The sequence below is a fragment of the Phasianus colchicus genome, chromosome 2 (assembly GCF_987193195.1).
Source record: "Phasianus colchicus chromosome 2, bPhaCol1.hap1.1, whole genome shotgun sequence".
Classification (NCBI taxonomy): Eukaryota; Metazoa; Chordata; class Aves; order Galliformes; family Phasianidae; genus Phasianus; species Phasianus colchicus.
The window spans coordinates 40,139,809-40,158,085 of NC_143437.1; the positions used below are offsets into that span (position 1 = coordinate 40,139,809).

Here is an 18,277-nt window from a genome sequence, read left to right on the forward strand (position 1 = left end):
CTTTATTGGCCAAAAGTTGGTGGTTAAAATAGAACATCATTAAAATAGACTTTTTTGGAGAAGAAAAATACCACATAGCCTTAATTACAGCACAAAGGTTAGAGGTCAATATCCCATACTCTGCCATCTCTTTTCTGTTCGATAGGGAGCTCTGGGAGGGAGACTGAATACCCAGTAATCTGTGTTAGGAACTTCCGTCCTTGCAATGTGGTTTGCCTGAGAATTTCTGTAGGTTGCACCCAAATAGTTGGGTACAAGTCACTCATTCATAAGTATTCAAAATTGCGTTCAACTTTTCTAAGTCTAACTTTTGTCCTTTGTAGTTTAATTGGAGAGATGGTTGGGAGAACAAGGGGGAAGAACTTAACAATATATAATCGTGCCTAATGATACGTGCTCCTATGCTGTTAAGCTTAGTAGGAATGGCAGAGCTTTTCCCTAAAGGCTTAAAAGGTGTGAGGGTGGAAGAAAAAAGAATGAGAAGGCACTCAGCACCTTTTGTTAACTTAATGAAAAATCCCTCGAGTTTCTTTTGGATGCTTAATTGATGTTTTGCTTTTATTTTTCAATTAACATATTTTTTGTCTTGGTCTCATGGGACAATGAAGAGCCTGGTAGAATTCCTGCGGAACTTGACATTCTTGTGTTGGGAAGATTTTCTACCACCTGCAGTTGATATTTGTAGTTATTCATAAAGTGTTTCCGTAGTGTTGCTGTCCTTAAAAATGGTGTGCAGAACCAAATAGTAAAATCCAGACTTTCTAGAACCAAAGATAGCTTTTGCTTCACTGATGCATACTGAAATATACTTTCATTCACTTACATGAGCAATGATAATTCTCTCAACATGCATTTTCTTATTGTCTTAAAGTTGTTTTTTTTTAAGTGACATTCTCAAGGCCTTGTTGCTCAAAACATAGACTGCATGGTGAATCTTGCATAAGAACTTGACAAATTCCCTCTCTGATATCCTCGATACATGATTCTGTGAAAAACATGCGTTGATAGCACTTCATTTTTAACTTCAGTGTTTATATAACTGCTTCTCTAGAAATGATTACTAACAATAAAACATCAACATTGAGTTTTGCATTTTGGTGTTTTAGAAATATGAGACATTACATTCAAATCTCCAGTTATTAGTTCTTACTTAATGTAGACAGTTAAGCTGAGTTTACATTGGGAAGTTCAGCGTTTGTGCCTGGGGACATGCTGAAAAGCTATCATTTCTGGTTTAAATGTTTTTCAAAATGAATTTGGCTCGTTCCACCCACTTATTATTCTAAAGAAGTATCAGATACAGCTTAGGAATTGCAGTGGCTGAGACCACTTGCAGTAGGCAACTTGCACACCATCACCTTACTCGGGAGACTTGGGCAGATTTCTAGAAGAGGTACTAACAGTTCTGCTGTTCATAGTAAAGATGTTGCCTTTTGTGGGGTTGCCCACCCTCCCAGAAAAAAAAACCTAGTAATTAGAACTTCTTTGATGGAGATGTAGAAAGGGCAACAAAATTTCTTTTAAATGTCTGAGAGCAGCAAAAGCGGCTGGCTCTGAAATCAGTTGGCTTAGTGTGAGAATCAGCATACCATTGCTAATTATCTTCTTTTTTTAAATGTACACCCTTCTCCACTTCATCCAAGTACGTAATAGAATATGAACCTAAATTCCACGTTCATGTTGTATTTTTACAATAATGAAGTAAGACTACAAGGTTGTGTTTTTTCCCCGTTGAAAGGAAAATGAGACTTTGAGAATGAATTTGGAGAGAGAGGAGAAAATCTTAGTGGTTTTTTTTGTTGTTATTGTTTTGTTTTGTTTCTCTAAGTGGGTACTATCCATATTCCTGAAATAACAAATCTATCAGTTACCTGTGAAACCCAGAATAATCTCAAAAGAACATGAAAATAATAACTTGTGAATAACAACTTGGGAGGCTTTTTTGGTCAATCAGAAAACTGCCACTTGGGATATTATTGCAAGGTAATCTGACTTCTTTTTCAGGTAATTTTCATAGTTGTATTATTCCTTATTGGAGAAGTACTTTCTTCATGTTTTTTTCTTGTTTTTGCCTGCCTTGCATATATGAGTATTTCTGGTCAAAATGTTTTTATTCTGTTTTTACTTTTTAATTCTTACTTTCTCTGGGAAAGCATTTTTGTGTAAATTAAATGCAGAAGTCTGCCTCAACATTTTGTTGATTTCTTCATTTCTTTTTAACCTTTTTAACCAGTAGAGGAAATGATTATCTTTTATCTTCTAAAACCTGAAGTTGTCTCTCTTGGACTACTAAATAGTCCAAGAGCAATAATGCAAAATAAACTTCTAAGTAAGCTTAGTTAGCTAAACTACTAAATAAGCTTAGTTATTGCTGCATTCTTTGACAAAATTAAATAATCTTTAACATAATATTCCTAACTGGTGTACTTTGTTTTTCAGGAGGACCCAAATGACATCGATGCCAAAAGGAAAGACATGCATGTCAGTGATGGGGAGGACAAAGCACAGAGTGTGGAGACATTACCTCCAGGTATTGCAGTGAAGTTTGTGATGAGAGATCCATAGGCGTGCAACTACTTGATAGCCATAAAGCAAACCAGTGCTTCTGATTCTAATAATTCTTTGTAGTTTGGAAGTGATAGGATTAGCATGTACCTCTGTTCTTAAGGCTTCACCTTCCTTAAATCTTACCTGCTTCACTGTTCCTTTGGGTTAAAAATCATAAGAAGAAAATTTCTCTTTGCTAGTACACTTACGTCATCTAGCAATAAGTTTACGCTGCTGTTAAAGCATCTAACAGAAACGTCCATTTCTCTGTGGACAGTGTTGACAGGCAACAGACAAGACACCTTGGTGCTATTCTTCTGACTGAAGATTCAATCAAGGTTCTGGCATTTTTTTTAGCTTTGTGTAGCTTTTGTGACAAAGGTATGGTGTAGTAGGTGTTTTCTTTTTTGAGCATGCTGATGGTGTGTCTTATTTTTTTCTTATTCTTCCTGAGTACTTGTCATGTATTCATAAAGAAACAGCGCAGTATGACTAGATATTTGAAAGAAGTGGAGTCATAACTTGAAGATAAGATGGGATAGTTAAATGTTACAGAACCTTCATTTGATGTGACTGCTATAAAAATTCTTCTGCTGCTTAACTGCTTCACATCAATGAGATTTAATGTATAGCTAGAATTGCTATAGCAAGGAGTGCAGAAGAGCTGAAATGGATTTAAATATTTTGCACTGTATTCAAGAACTTTACAAAGATGACACCTTCTGATCGGATTGCTTCACAACATATTTTTTTACTCTACAGTTAATCCTTATTTTTCTTAGCCATAAGCAAGCCAAACATTTGAATTTGTTTGAGATCTTGAGGAAAGACCAAACTGAAGTAAACTTCCTTCTAAGCAACTGGAAACTTCCATGCCCAATAATGTGATGTATGATTCTTGTTTTACAGTCATAAAACCCTTTCACTGGATAAGCTGTTTAAAATTCATGGCGTTTTTCTTCCTGCAGCCTTTGGATTGCCTTGTCTTATTGCTTTCTGGAGAGGGGAAATGAGGCTCTGGTTATGTATATATGCTTTTTGGCAATTTTTTCCAAGCCAGCTTGGTTTCTGGCAGTTTTTTCCAAGTACTTTTTCTTGAACAGAAATCTCTGCAAATTGAAGGAATATTTTTTCCTGATACTGGGATTACAGGTCAGCTGGCACACATCTTCCAACTACAGTTCTTCTTTCTGCTAGTATTTACCTGGAAAATAAGACTTGAAAAATCAATATTCTTAACTATTGAATATTTATGTATTCTGAGCCAAACCCCATCTATGTCTTCAAAAATCTTCCTTTCTATGTTGCCCTAAGTAGCTATTTAAGTATTAAAAGGTGGGAAGTATTATAGGTCGAAAGAGAAAGAGATTGGAACCTGGAAGGTCAGAAGCAAAATTAAATGTAAAGTAGGACAGGTCAGGACTCCTTTTTAATCCATTGATTAGCAGTCTCTTTAAGACTTGATTTTACAGGCAGGATAATCGTTACTGCGAGGTAGCATGAATCTCAAGTCAAATATCAAAAGCTACTCAGAATTTTGCACTCTCAAATCACTATTTTGTTTATTTGAGTAGGCGACTTTTGAATTCAAATGGAATTCATACTTCTGCAGATACTTCTGGGGTGTTTCAAAACAAAATGATCAAATTTCAGGAGAGATTTGGTTCAAAACTGTCTTGCTTTTTCCATTGAGGTTAGAGGACCTGTAATTTAGGTTTCACCATTAGGCAGTATAGTGTCTTTCAGAATTTATACAAAGAAATTATTTGCTATTTTTAAAGATTACTTAGGAAAACGGTAGTTAAACCTTTTATACTACCTCCCATACAACAGAGTATATTGATATTTTGTCATTTTATGACCTATTTGTGTTGTGAAATTGCGTTTCTTGTTTTGTGCAAATAGTGACATCAGCTTTTGTAGTAAGACTGTCTGACCCTGAACTCTCTGCATGTGTAACAAAACCAAAACTTTATGGACCGTTCTTTTTAAATGCTTTTTTTGGGTTTTGAACAGGCAATGGTAAGAGTTTCAACAGTTAGTCAGCTAGCTTCTTCTGTTAGTTAACAAATCTCTTAATGTCTGTAAGTTAAAACATTCATATTTGTATTAGGTATCCTACTGCTTTTAAGCTCTTCTGAGTCAGGAAGAGGGAGTGCAAGCTATTTGTAGAATTCTGTGTCTATCCATTCCTACACTTTGAGGTCTGCTGCTTGGTTGCACAGAAATTTATCTGCTGTGCTTTTTTCCCTTCTGTCTGACTTCAAGCTGCTTTTACTGTTATCTGAGTTTTTCCTAATGGATCTGATATATGTTCCACACAGTTGACAGGATCTTCTGTTGGAGCCAGAGCCAGGCTTTGCCTCCCTCCTGCCATCTGAAGCCAGATTCACTTGTCTTTGTTCTATGGGCTGGCACTGGTTTTCAGTAAATTTGGCACTGTGAAATGGTCTACCTTCTTGATTTTTTTCCTCCAGCAAATCCACTATTTTTTTTTTAAAATAGAACTACTTATTGTTTCAGAGTTTTTTTTTTTTTTTTTAAAAAAAAAGGTCCTGTTTAAAACCACCTAGTGTATTTAAAAATAACAATTGTATAATTAATGATAAACAATTGTACTAGTGATCACCTTAAATCTGAAGAACATCTAACCTTTGCATCTGTAAAATAAGCACTTGTGAAATGCAAGTTCAGCATTGCAGCATACTGTGGTTCCAGATTCCTAACCAACTGAGTGATTTTTGGCTTTATTTGACTCAAATAGCAAACTCTGCAGTTCATTTACTGTTGGATTTATTATCATGATAGATGTCAGTGTAGGTTGCCTTAAAACTCACACCTAAGGTTGAAATTACCAACCTGCTCAATTAAGGTTTTGGTAAGCAACAAGCAATTATAATATTTAATTGCATTGAAATAAAAGTTTTCTTTCACTATTGGAATCTCCTAACAGATGTTCACATAAGACAATTAAAGTATGTTTTATGGATGAAAGCTTTAAATGAGGAACACCTTAGTTTCTGTGCTTCACAAATTTAGAGAAGGAGAAAAGGTAAACCTTGAAATGTCTGAGCAATCTCTGGCTCTCATTAATAGTTGTTGTAATGGTATTCCTTCTGTGTGTATCAGTGTACTGTAGGATATGCCTGAACTTTAGTGTTTGCCTAAAAGCTGATCTTACGTATATTATTTTAGAATGTCAGCTCTCTAATTTTTTTTTTTTTTTTAGTTACAGCTGGTATAAATTTGCTGTAGGTAACAGAAGTTTGGCAGTCAGTACAAAAAAAAAGTGTTCAATCAGAAGTAAGAAATTAGACCTTTGATACATTTGATATTAAACTGTTTTACATCTGAAGGCGAACATTCTGAAATTTTGTTCCTGGATGATAAATGTTAATCTGCCTTTCAGTTTTACATATACGAGTTCAAGTGCTGCAATCAGTTACATAAATAGTACTTTCTTTGTTAAAGAGTAATTAATCTGTGATTCCTTTTTAATGTAAAGAAGGTTGCAGTTGTCATGTAATTAGCATCGGAGAGCTATGTGGTGCTCTGCCTACCTGAAATGCTAGCTTTTAAGAATAATGTCTTCTTATACTTCTAAAAGCCCTGTTTTTCAAATGGTTTGGTTTCTGTTTGAATAATGTGACAGTAGTAAATTAAATTAGAATGTCTTTGAAGCCTGGACCTTTAAAAAGATCTACCATGTTAAAGTGTATGAAAATTTGGAATATATTAAATTATATTTTAAATTGAAGTTGTGGTTGTAGGGGCAAAACCAACAAAATAGCAGATAAGATGATGCATGGCCATCTGATGATTAGTTGTGTGAACTGAGAGCTGTGAAATGGTTCAATTTCATTAATTCACAGGGTGTTCTGGAGCAACTTAATGTGCAAAAGTGAGTGTGATGCTACACTGTTAAAAATACTGTTGGGGCAAAATAAGATTAGTTATATTTGGATTTCTGAATTCTCTTGAAGTTGCAGAGGTTAAGCCGAATATGTTCCTGTTTTTCTTTTGTAGGCAAAGTTCGGTGGCAAGACTTCGATCAAGATGCTTATGTTAGTGCTACCATGGTGCGATCTGGTCAGGATCCATATGCTCGCAATAAGTTCAATCAGGTAGAAAGTGACAAACTACGAATGGACCGAAACATTCCTGACACGAGGCATGATCAGTAAGTTCCCAACTGAGCCATGTTTGGTTTGGATTAGCCTTTTTGTTTGCTTATTTTGAGCAGAGAGCTGTTTTCCTATAGCAGAAGTTCTCTAACTTTCAGGATGTAAGGAACAGTAAACTGTGCTGTAATCCTTAAACAGTGGAGTAAAGAACAATAAATCTTGTTCAAGTTTGTCCTGTTTCCAGAACTTCCATCAGTGTGTATTTGATATCAGTATTGTATTTCAATCTTGTTTTGACCCTATTTATCTGATGACTTTTCTTGGTTTCTATGTTTGTGAAGGGTTCTTGGAGAGGGGCCAGAGAAGGGTCACAAAGATGATCAGAGGGCTGGAGTACCTTCTCTACGAATACAGGCTGAGGGAGCTGGGCTTGTTCAGCCCAGAGAAAAGAAGGCTGTGGGGTGACCTCATTGCAGCCTTTCAGTACCTAAGGGGAGCCTACAAACAGGAGGGGAGTCAACTCTTTGAAAGGGTAGATAGCTTCAGGACAAGGGGAAATGGTTTCAAGTTGAGGGAGGGAAGGTTTAGGTTGGATATCAGGGGGAAGTTGGAACATCTGGGCAGCTGGAACAGGCTGCCCAGAGAGGTTGTAGATGCCCCATCCCTGGAGGTGTTCAAGGCCAGATTGGATGGAGCCCTGGACAGCCAGGTCTAGTATTAAATGGGGAGGTTGGTGCCCTGCATGTGGCAGGGCGGTTGGAGCTTCATGATCCTTGAGGTCCCTTCCAACCCAAGCCATTCTATGATTCTGTCTTAGTTTCATTCTTGTGATTGAAATCTCAACAAACACAGCTCTGATCAGTATCCCTACAGTAAAACTCTAACATTATTTCTACACTTGCTAGTCTCCAGAGAGATGTGGCACAGTTCTTTACATGGAGTTGGCTTGCAGGTCTTTCCCACACAGCTGAGCTGATTGCTGAACCATTTTCCCATTTCTAAGGGAAAGTGCAGGCAAGATAGTGCTGAACACATGCTATTAAAATAATTACTTCAAAGTCAGGTGAAGCTGATACGTTTTTCTGGTGTATAAACTGTCTTGTGTTTATGGCTTCAAAGTTCATGCCGGAGGTTGAATTGTTGTGTAGCTTGGAATTATGTTGGAGTGATTGCTCAGTGATAACAAATTTGTTTCCCCGAGTTGCAGGAATCACCATTCTATATTTGTGGTGATGTTTTCCTCTTGCTGTAGGAGTGAGGTAGGCAGTTGTTGAATGTGGTATTCCATCTAATAGACCACATTTATGTAAACAAAAGGATACTTTCTTCTTTCCCCAACCATGAAGTTCATCTTACCTGCTTCTGAGAGAGAATGGAAGCATGCTGTGTGTTGGTGTGGTTTTGTGGCTTCTCTGAACCTATGGAGTGGAATAAACACGTATAGAAGAAGCTACTTCTGAGGGTGACCAGCATGGAGCAGGAGTCGATACTGGGTCGAATGGTGCTTAATATTTTCTTTAATAACATAGATGGTGTGGCAGAGTGCAATCTCAGTAAGTTTTCAGATGATACAAAGCTGAGAGAGAGTGACAGGTACACAGGAAGCACAGAGTCCTTGGGAAGAGATAACCTCATGCACCAGTACCATTTGGGGGCCAAACTTAAACTTCAGATGCTTGAAAGCTTTTGCCATGTCTCTCTGCTTGTACTACTTCCTGAATCAACATGCTTCAGAGCAAGATAAAAACATTTTTCTCATTTGGAGGAGACTGACATTTGGTAAGGAAATTAAGTGATTTGGACCAATCTTGCGTAAGCAGATTTGATTAATATTAAAATGAAGGTTGCTCATTATGATGTCAGTAACTTGAAAAAAAAAAGTTGGACTTCATAATTACGAGTATTAATATTTTCTTTTAAAAACAAAGCAAGTACAGCCTCAAAGTATGAAATTAACCAGTGATGTGTGGCTGAATTACCTAAGTAATTCTGCAGCTAGGATGTGTAGTGTACATTCACAGCTGTGTGTGTAGAAGAAGCTAGAGGAGATGCCAGAGGAAGAAAAGGAAGGTGACTTTTTTCTTCATAATGCTCCCTAGTAAGCAGCAGTATAGCAGAGGAGGTATTTAGAAAAACACGGATATTCATTATGTAATGTTAAATCCCTTGTATAATAGTGTGGTTTTAGGTTCCCTTTAAACATGCGATATTGCAGATGACGTAAAGCAAGTCTTATAGTCTGGCATTGGTTGACCTGAAAAGTAAGAAGAATCCTGGGTTTCACTTGTTGCCATGAGAGCACTGAAAATATGATGCTCACTGAGTAGTAAAGTTTTTTAATTGCTTTTAAATTGTCTTAATTAAATATAGATTTTTTTTTTGCACAAGAAAACCATTCAATCTGGTTTTAGACCAGTGTGGTTTCCCCCTCCCCTTGCTGGTAGGGAAAGCTCAGCCACTAGCATCTTGAAACTTTCATAATTTAGGCTGTGTTTGGAAGTTTTCTAGATATTTAATTAGATATTAAATATTCTCCAAGGGGGTTCTAACAGACAAATGCTATCCTTTGTTGAGAAGAACTTTGATAAGAGAGATGACAGAAGACAAACTATATTACAGTAGCTGTGGCTGTTGTGACTTTGTGATGTGAACTTGCTTGGCTAATTTTTATTTTTCATTTTTGTTTTATTCTTTTAAATTGTCCTAGAAAAGAGCCTTGCAAGGAAGTGTGAGAGATAGTCCTGGGGAAAGGCTGCATCCGTGCTGGGTTTATTAGACTTTGTTATGAAGCAGATTTAAGTGCCCATCAATCTGTAAATAGTCATCTTTCTAAAGAAAAGAAAATTACTTGAGCAGTAATTCCTGCAAATTGTTCATGGTGCTTTCCTTGCTGTCTTGCAATTAATTTTCCTTCTATTTTGGCAAGGACAGTAACTGCAGAAGCTGAAAACATTGCATTAAATACTTGTTTGAGATCTATCTACTGGAAAGTGCAAGAGTAATAGCCATGGGAGGAAGAATATGTTAAAGAACTGAGCATTTGACACTTGGAATCATGTTATTTTCAGTCCAAATTGAAGGCATCTGGGTTAAGATTGATATTTCCTTTGGAATTGCTGCAACATTTTTCTTCAGGAAAACTGAGGAAATATTTGTTTCTATACTTGCAACTTTGCTAATCAATGTCTATAAAGGCTATTTGACTCTAAAATAGCTACATAATAATACTTTTTAAGAGCTGAAATTGTCTAGGTTGTTTAGAAACAGTTGAATGTGTAAATGCATTTCTTTTTTTGTACTATATTGTTTAGGCTTTTCTGTATCTAACAAATTTATACTAGCATCAAGGCAAGTTTTCTAACTATAATTTTGTGAAAGCTTGTCAGCAGTACTGGACAATGCTTTGGTTCGGCCCTTTATGCTGCTTGCCATTGTTTAAGTAAAAGGGAAAAGCGAGAAACAGGCTGATAGATCATCTGAAAAGAAGTGAGAAGGTCTGGAGGAATGTAAATAAGGCGATGCTCATGACACTACCACTTTCAACAGGCTTCAGAAAGCTCTGGGTTTCTTCTGTTGCTGTTTATAACATGTCTCAGGCTGAGAGCTGACCTGATCATGGTGGATTTTGGAGACCCAGAAGGTGACTGTCACTGTCATAATCAGAAATCTCTAAAGCCATCCTTTGGTCAGTGTAAAATAGTCTCCCAAATAGGAGCTGGGTGGAATACTCCATGCTTTTGGGTCTTTTAAGGACCAATGCCTCCCTCAGTTCAGATCAGTGGTTTTTGGTAATGTCTTTATTTGGATTAACCTTTTTTTCCCCTGACTCTGCAAGTATTTGCACGCTCTGGACTCATGTTCAAATTTTCATTTTAAATACACAAGAAGCAAATTTCTCTGTCTCTTTAGTACCCAGATATCATCTATTGTAGTGAATGTCTCCTTGGTTGGCGTGAATTTTTCTACCAAAAGGTGATTTCAACAAAGCTCAGAGATTTCAAACATTTGGCTAATGATATGAGCTAGCTCTGACTCAAAATTCCGGGGCAAAAAAATATATTTTCTGTATCTCATTAATTTTAATAATCTTTTCTAATCATTGAAGGTCTAGTTTGATATTTTCAGTTCAAGTGCTGTAAGTCGAGGGAAGAAAATCATACTTCCCAAAACTGATGGCATTGTTTCTTTGGTTTGTCGAGTTTAACTGTGGCATTATTGACACCAACATAAAAGGAAGAGAAATACTTAATTGAAGCATTCCTCCCATTTTATTTGAAAGTCTAAAAATCTTTTCCTCCTCTGAAATATGGAGCAGTGTTGTTCTTGTGAGTTTTTTTTTTTAAATAACAGGCTTCATTGCCATGAGTAATTACCTCTTTAGATGTGCTCTTTTATGCAAAGAGAACGGTATAACTATTTTTATTATTATTATTATTCTAATGCATTTAATTTAGCTCTATGACTTGCTTGCAATAGACTTGAACTAAATTTACTCACTTTCATGACCTTATTCTAAATTGGATTGATACAGTATTCAATTAATTCTTGTCACGCTTAATTGTGATCTTCTAGGGTTACTTTGAATTATTGAGCATGACTTATGATGCAAGTTTCAATTGAACATTTCAACAGATTAAATTTCCAGTTTGCATTCTGAGTGCTCATCTGTAAAGGACCAAGCTTCTTGGCCTGTGTCAGGGCTCCATGGGAAACTGTGTGCACAGTAGGCTTATCTTGTGTGGGCAGTTTGGAAGTCACCAGAAAACAGGATAATTCTTTTAGCTTTTGTAGGCTTTTGTGTGTATAATAGCTGAGTTTCTTTCAGCTGTTTAGATGAATTGCCAAAAGATCGTGATAGAGGAGGTTTTAATTCTTTACTTTCCATGAATATTTGTGATGTATTGCTTCAACTTGGGTGTTCGTGGAAATGCTGTCTTGTACCCAGCATTGGAGGAACAAAACTAGATAAGGCCTAGCTAATCTGACATAGAACAGTTGTAGGTTTGGCACAGGCTTTGTTTTTCTTCGGGGCAGTGAGATCACAGTGGCACAATAGCATTTTGTTTCACTACCAATGCAAACATTTGTATGACCTTATGGGCGTGTTGCATTGAAAGCACTGTACTTCCTTGGGATTCTGGAACGTGGACGAGGAGAAGCAGCAGATTGCTCACTTTAATTCCTGGAAGCTGAAGGTTGTGTGATTTATGATTTGTGACAGGTGTTTCATCAGATCTTTTATACAAGCATTTGGTTTGTTTTAGAAGTTTGGGTAGTAATACAACTTTCTTCTCTTCCCATCTTCCTTAACAGCTAGTTTGATTCATACTGTGTAGATTACAGTTCCTTGGTGACTTTGCCACAGGTGTATGCTAATTCAACTGGGATTGCCCTCTCTGAAGATGTTTAGGTCTGTTGTAATTGTGCCCCAAATGTTCGATAAAGCATCTGTGAAGAAATGCATCACTCGTATGTTACTGTATGAATGATGATTATGATCTTGACTTGTCAGACAGCAATGATTTTAACACAAACTCTTTGTTACACCATTTTTTAGTATGCTATTCTCATTGTACAATGAGTCCTTTTTTTGGTTTATTGTCAAGCTATTCCAGTAGCTTAATTTTACGTAGATGTACAAGAGTTCATGTATATTTAGAATTTTGGGTTTTTTTTGTTTATGTTTATGTGATTTGAAGAGATCAGAAAAATGAGTTAGCATAGATGGACTATTGTAAGTCTCAATCTTAAGCAGTTTTCTATGCTAATGAGAAGTTACATGTACAAGCAAGACTAGGATGCAGTATTAAAAATAAAAGGGAAAGCGGATGAGTGCTTTTCTAAAGGAGACATATGAACCTCTGCTTTTTTATTAATGTGCTCATTTACTTAGACTTAATAAGTGGTCTTAAAGTGAAATAGAACTCTGGTTTCATACTCAGTTGCATGAAAGGTATGTACAGTAAACTACAGTGATTGTAGTACAGTGACATTTGTCTATCCAAATCTGACCCTAGCTCAGTCTGTTGTATACAAAGACGAGTACCAAGAGTGGTAAAAGAGGAGCTGATTATAAATCATCTCATTTGAAAACAAGATACATCATTCTTTCTAGGGATACAGTGTGTACACAGTTTAGTAGATAACTGCTTTTCGATGAAGACTGTTTGTTAAGACTATAATGTAAATATTAGATTGAAATGGATATTTTGTCTTTCAGGTGTCAACGGAAACAATGGCGGATAGATTTGCCAGCCACTAGTGTGGTGATCACCTTTCATAATGAGGCAAGGTCTGCTTTACTTCGAACTGTTGTCAGGTATGCCTGGGAGACAGTCCTTGGTTTTTATTTTATTTTATTTTTTCCCCACAAAAAGCACTTTGCTTGTGCCAGAATAGCTTTTGGTAAAGAGAAGTAGCAAATCCATCATCCATTATGCTTTTCTGTACCATTTACAAAGGATAAAGCTGGATGCCTCCAGATCTTACATCCTGAAATAGTGATCTTAAACAAACAAAAATGCTTCCCTTAACTACAAACATGTGAAAGTTTTAAATTAGTTGCAAGAAGATATCTTGAGATTGGTTGTATAAATGTTTTCAAGAAGAATATGTGGAAGATGGATTTTCAGGGGCGACTTTATCTGAGGATATCTGCAAAGCTTCCATTTTCCAAATTATCTAATTCCCTCATTTCTGGAGGCTGGAAATCTGAGGGAAGAACAACTGTGTGCTCTTTTTTTCACAAACTCTTTTCTGAATTAAGCCGATAGCTGTTGTAGAAAGATAGGATCCTGGACTAGATTAAACTGTAGTTTAACAAATAATGTCATTAAAAGCACTGCTTATGGGAAATGGAAACTGCTTTTTATTGAATGCTTTTTTGTCTGTTTCAGTGTCCTTAAAAAAAGCCCATCACATCTTATTAAGGAAATCATACTAGTGGATGACTACAGTAATGATCGTAAGTACTTTTATAGTGTCCAAACGTTATTTTGTTTATTTTGCTGAGACTTTCCATAAATGAAAGTAGGTGACTCAGTTGGGAGTTAGTCATGTGAATGGGAATTTGTAAAGTCTGGTTCTAAACCAGCTCTTAATTCTTTTGTGTTTGTCATTTTGGAAGCATGAAGAATTCTAAAATCTTCAGATATATCTTATTACTTCCTGTTAGCGGAAGAAGCAGAGTTTAGAGTTGAAAACAGCCTTCCCTTAGTACATTATGATGCAAAAATAAAACCCATGGCACTTGTACAAAATACTTCTTTGTAGTGCTGCTGCTCTCCACCAGTTTTTGAAAACTCTTAGTGAATAAAGAAAATCAAGATTTTAAAACTTTTACGATATCATAATGTTAATTTGAACCTCTGAGTAACACTTTAATGGAATTCAGTGTCTACCTTTGCAATGCTGATTGATACTTCAGGTTAGTTTAAATCTTAATGTTGCTGAAAAGCTTTCCTGTAAGCAAAGAAGACACAAGTTTTAATCTTTTTTTTCTTAATGAAATGTAGAAACTACTCAAGGCAAGCAAAAAGAGCACGATTGATTAAAAATATTTCGAGTGTAAAATGAAATTAGTTTTAAATAATATAATGATGGTGATAATTTCTTACCCTGATCACTTTTCTGTGTTTCTGGAGAAACAAACAGGCATTTTTTAAGCATGATTCTTAATTATTTGTAACCATGATTGCTTTCCACTATGAAGTTTTTGTTCTGTTTTTGATGAAAAACATACTTGTGGTAAACGAGACTGTTTTTGATTACTTTATTATTATTTTTAAGCGGATGATGGTGCTCTGTTGGGAAAAATTGAAAAAGTGCGAGTTCTTCGAAATGATCGCCGAGAAGGTAGGCTTGATGTGGGAAAAGGAAGATAAAAATTCCATTCGGTTGCCTTATCTGCTAATCTACATCAAGTCTTTTGAGGGAACATTCTGTATTGGAAGGGCGGATTTTTCATTTCGTAAATCACCTTACAAGTGGAAGGAATAAAAGCTGTTGTATTTGTGTGATTAAAAATAGTAATTCTAATTAACTTGCTATTGTTGTGTGCAGTTGCACACGTGACAGCTTGATACATTGCCTCTCATCCTCAGTCCCTTGTTTTTCTCACTCCACTGAATCCTCTGTTAAGCTGCTCCAACTGTATGCAAGGTCTCACTGTAAGTTGTATGCAAGTCTGCAAAAATCCAGCTTAAAAATATCTCTCTTCTGCTGGTTCCCTTATGAGAGGTGGTTTTAAGGATTCAGTTGATGGACAGCCTGTCAGACTGTTTGGCAAACGTGAGTTTAAGCAGCCAGGAGGACCGGGACCATGTATGCCAGCTTTTCTTGCATCTTTTTCCTTTTTGTTGCTTTGCACATTACGGCCTCATATCACTGAGCCCTTCAGTCACAGCTTCGTGGCTGTGTAGCTTAAAGTATTAGAGGCAACTGTTATTCTACAGCTGTTTGAAATAGTAACTAGGAGCTGACAGTTGAAATAGCTGACTGAGTTCGGAGATACGTGCTGTTTGTTTTTATAGCACTGTATCTTCCAGGCTGACAGACTGGGGAGCAGCTAGAATCATTAGATCGCCAGAATCTGGAAGTCGCATGCACAAAACCTGTGTTATCCCATAATTAAAGTAATGACTTGCTGGGGATTCTTAGTATTTAAGCATTTGTTTGAACTATGCTTGTAAATAAAGGCTTGTTAGGAAAGCAGGCTTTTTATGACTTTCCATGGTTTCAGAGTTCTGAGAGAGCTGATCTTGTCTTTCTAACCAATGCAACATTTGAAGGTTGTGATAGCAGTAATGGAAAAAGTGACTGAAATAACCCTTTGATTTTTTTTTCCTGTACTATAAATATTTTGTACAGTACATACAGAGTTTTCATTCATACTTCAAAATAAGCACTAGTATATCTGAAAATGATATGATTTGACAAATCTCACTGTCAGAAAAGAACTGCTTTCAAATTGAAGGTGCAGTGCCAATTTACTTGGTGTTTTTATGAGACTGGAATGAAGTTATTAGGCAGAAAGCTACTTTACTGGTTAGGAAGTTTTTCCTAGATATGTGTTTATGCAGCCAGATAATTTTCTATAATGAAAATATTTTCAGATTTCATTTGATTGCTGCATTGTTGTGACGGAGCTTAATGCTAAGTTTGCTCATTGTTTTCATATGAAGACTTACACTGGTATCTCAGGCGGGGATGCCACTGACTGCTTTCCTTTCAGAAGTATGTGATGGTAGATTTAGGATTCATATGTGGGACCAGTTTGCTATATGTCTTGGAGAGTCTGGTATGACAGAATGGCCAGGGGAACTTTCTGGACTCTTCCTGTTCTACTGCTCCATGTGATTGTAGAGGACTCGATGACCCAAATGGTTACTTCCACATTCTTTGAAGTAGAGCCAGACATTGGATTCTATGAAAACAGAAGTTAGAAATAAGAAACTCTGGAAGGAGGAACTGCAGAAGTAGAACAAACATTAACAATATGCTTGGGGAATGGTTTGTGAGGTAACTGCATGGAAAAGTGCTAGGGTTGGGCTGAGGAGGGAACCTAAGTATATCTGATTAGCTGCAAATTTACAACAGGTAAAGTAGAAAGCAGTGACACAGAGCATCACCACAGAGTGTATCTGCAGTACCGAAGTACTCTTATGATAAGAGAGCATAAGAATCTTCATGAAGCTGTTTAGTTGCTGAATGTTGGACAGAGCAAGCTAGTTCTATAGCTATTTACTCTTAAGCTTTTGTTCTTTTTGGCAGTGGTATTTTGCAAGTTTATTGCATAAAGAGGATGAAAAGAAGTGGTTGGTAGTGTCTCGTTGTTCAGTTGTTTGTTTTGTTTTGTTCTTAAAGAACTGTTTTAATTAAGAAAACAATGTAAGTGAAATCAATTAATTTTGAAGAGTACAGAGAAAAACAGGTAGAAAATTTGCTAAGGGGAGAGAGCAAGCTCACTTTCTTCTGACTGAAGAACACAGTGGGTTGTTCTAGGGTATGCATGTAGATGTTACAAGGGACTTGGAAGAATGGTGAGGTCATTCGATGATCAAATAATAAGTGAGAAAGCAAGAAAGGAACAGGGCAAATCAGTGAAGGGATCTGAATAAATGAGGTGTTGAGAAGAGAAAAATCTTTTGATTTCTTACCAGAAGTTTTCTGTTAAAGAAGTCTTTTCAAGGTAAGCAACAATTTAAAAAAAAGTGCTAACAGCAATGACTCACCTCCCCCCAAAAAACCACCCAAACAAACAACAGAACATAAACATAAGACGACAACAACAAGCAGAAGAGAATTACAAAAAATGTAGAAAAGAGGTGGTTGAAAGGGATAAGGAGAGAGGCTCTCAAACACAGATTAACAAAGTGTGGTTATTTCTGGAAGAAGTAGACAGAAGAATGGACAGACTGTACCTGAGAGCTTCTAAAATAGGGGAGTGGAGGGAGTGCAGGAAGATGGGTAGGATCTTCAGTTCCACTATATGGTCATAGAGGTAGGGCTTCTTCATTCTCTCAGCACTAATCCTTCAGTTGTGCTACTAAAATGGTGCTATATCCTATTGTGGATATTTGACAAAAAAAATAAAAATAAAAAATTGCTTTCTGTATTGATCTTAAGTAACATTTATCACCATTAATGACATCTGCTGTATCACAGACCCAGCTGTACTTGTGTACTGCTTTTTTTTTTTATTTTTTAAGGCACTTCAATTCTTCTGTTTAAATAAGATTAGAACCTGTAAAATTGGGTGCAGTAGTTAAAGATGTAGGCTTTTTTATTATGAATTGTTAACAGGCATCTTTTCTTTTTTAAATGAAACTCGTGTGTTTATGTCTTAAGTAATTAAATTCATTACTATCTTGAAATGCAATAATTTGTCTTGCTGCTGTTGATGGTTATCTTCCAGAACCTCCTTCAACTGTTTTTTGTTGTTTTTTTTTTTTCCCTTTTCAGGCTTGATGCGCTCCCGGGTCAGAGGGGCAGATGCAGCTCAGGCAAAAGTACTTACTTTCCTGGATAGTCACTGTGAATGCAATGAACACTGGCTGGAGCCACTTTTGGAAAGAGTAGCTGAGGTTAGTAAAGAGTTCTTCTAAAGTAATTTCCGGAAGGAGTAGCTTTTAAATTTTAAAGCCATCTGGTTTATACTCCATTAATTTTATGCATTTTTCTAAAGAAGCTTTTTCTCTGAAGTGAGATGATGGAGATGATCAGAGTATTCTGTGATTAAAACTCACTTTTTGTTCATTTAATCTGTGAACATAGGATCATAAAATGTGAATATTTATTATTACCTTCAAAAGTAATTCAAATATATGCTTCTTTGGTTCTTTAGGGACCTCCTCAGTAATCTTTAGAGCAAAACATTGTTCCCGCTAACCAATATCATCTCAATGTAATTCAGTTTACCCTGAATATTTATGCCTCGTTAACATTCAGTGTGATAATTGGAGAGAGGTTGAGCTGTGAAACCAAAATTCTCATGGAAATTAACAGGGACCGTGGGCTCTCAGCTTCTGTGAAAATGATGTTTTGCCTGTGTCCCAGAAAAGCTAGTGACAGGACTGAGAGTTACACATTTTTTCTGTGCTTTGGAG

General features: G+C 36.4%; 1 protein-coding gene across 2 annotated transcripts in view; it reads left to right on the top strand.

The window, feature by feature from the left end:
• The window catches only part of GALNT2 (polypeptide N-acetylgalactosaminyltransferase 2), a 96,181-nt gene that overhangs the window by 47,027 nt on the left and 30,877 nt on the right, over positions 1-18,277 (top strand). For both annotated transcript variants that reach the window (XM_031613729.2, XM_090135448.1), the window contains exons 2-7: positions 2,440-2,530; positions 6,574-6,727; positions 12,892-12,990; positions 13,568-13,635; positions 14,460-14,525; positions 17,634-17,755. In XM_031613729.2, coding sequence (XP_031469589.1) covers positions 2,440-2,530; positions 6,574-6,727; positions 12,892-12,990; positions 13,568-13,635; positions 14,460-14,525; positions 17,634-17,755 — 600 coding nt within the window. The remainder of the gene's footprint in view (positions 1-2,439; positions 2,531-6,573; positions 6,728-12,891; positions 12,991-13,567; positions 13,636-14,459; positions 14,526-17,633; positions 17,756-18,277) is intronic.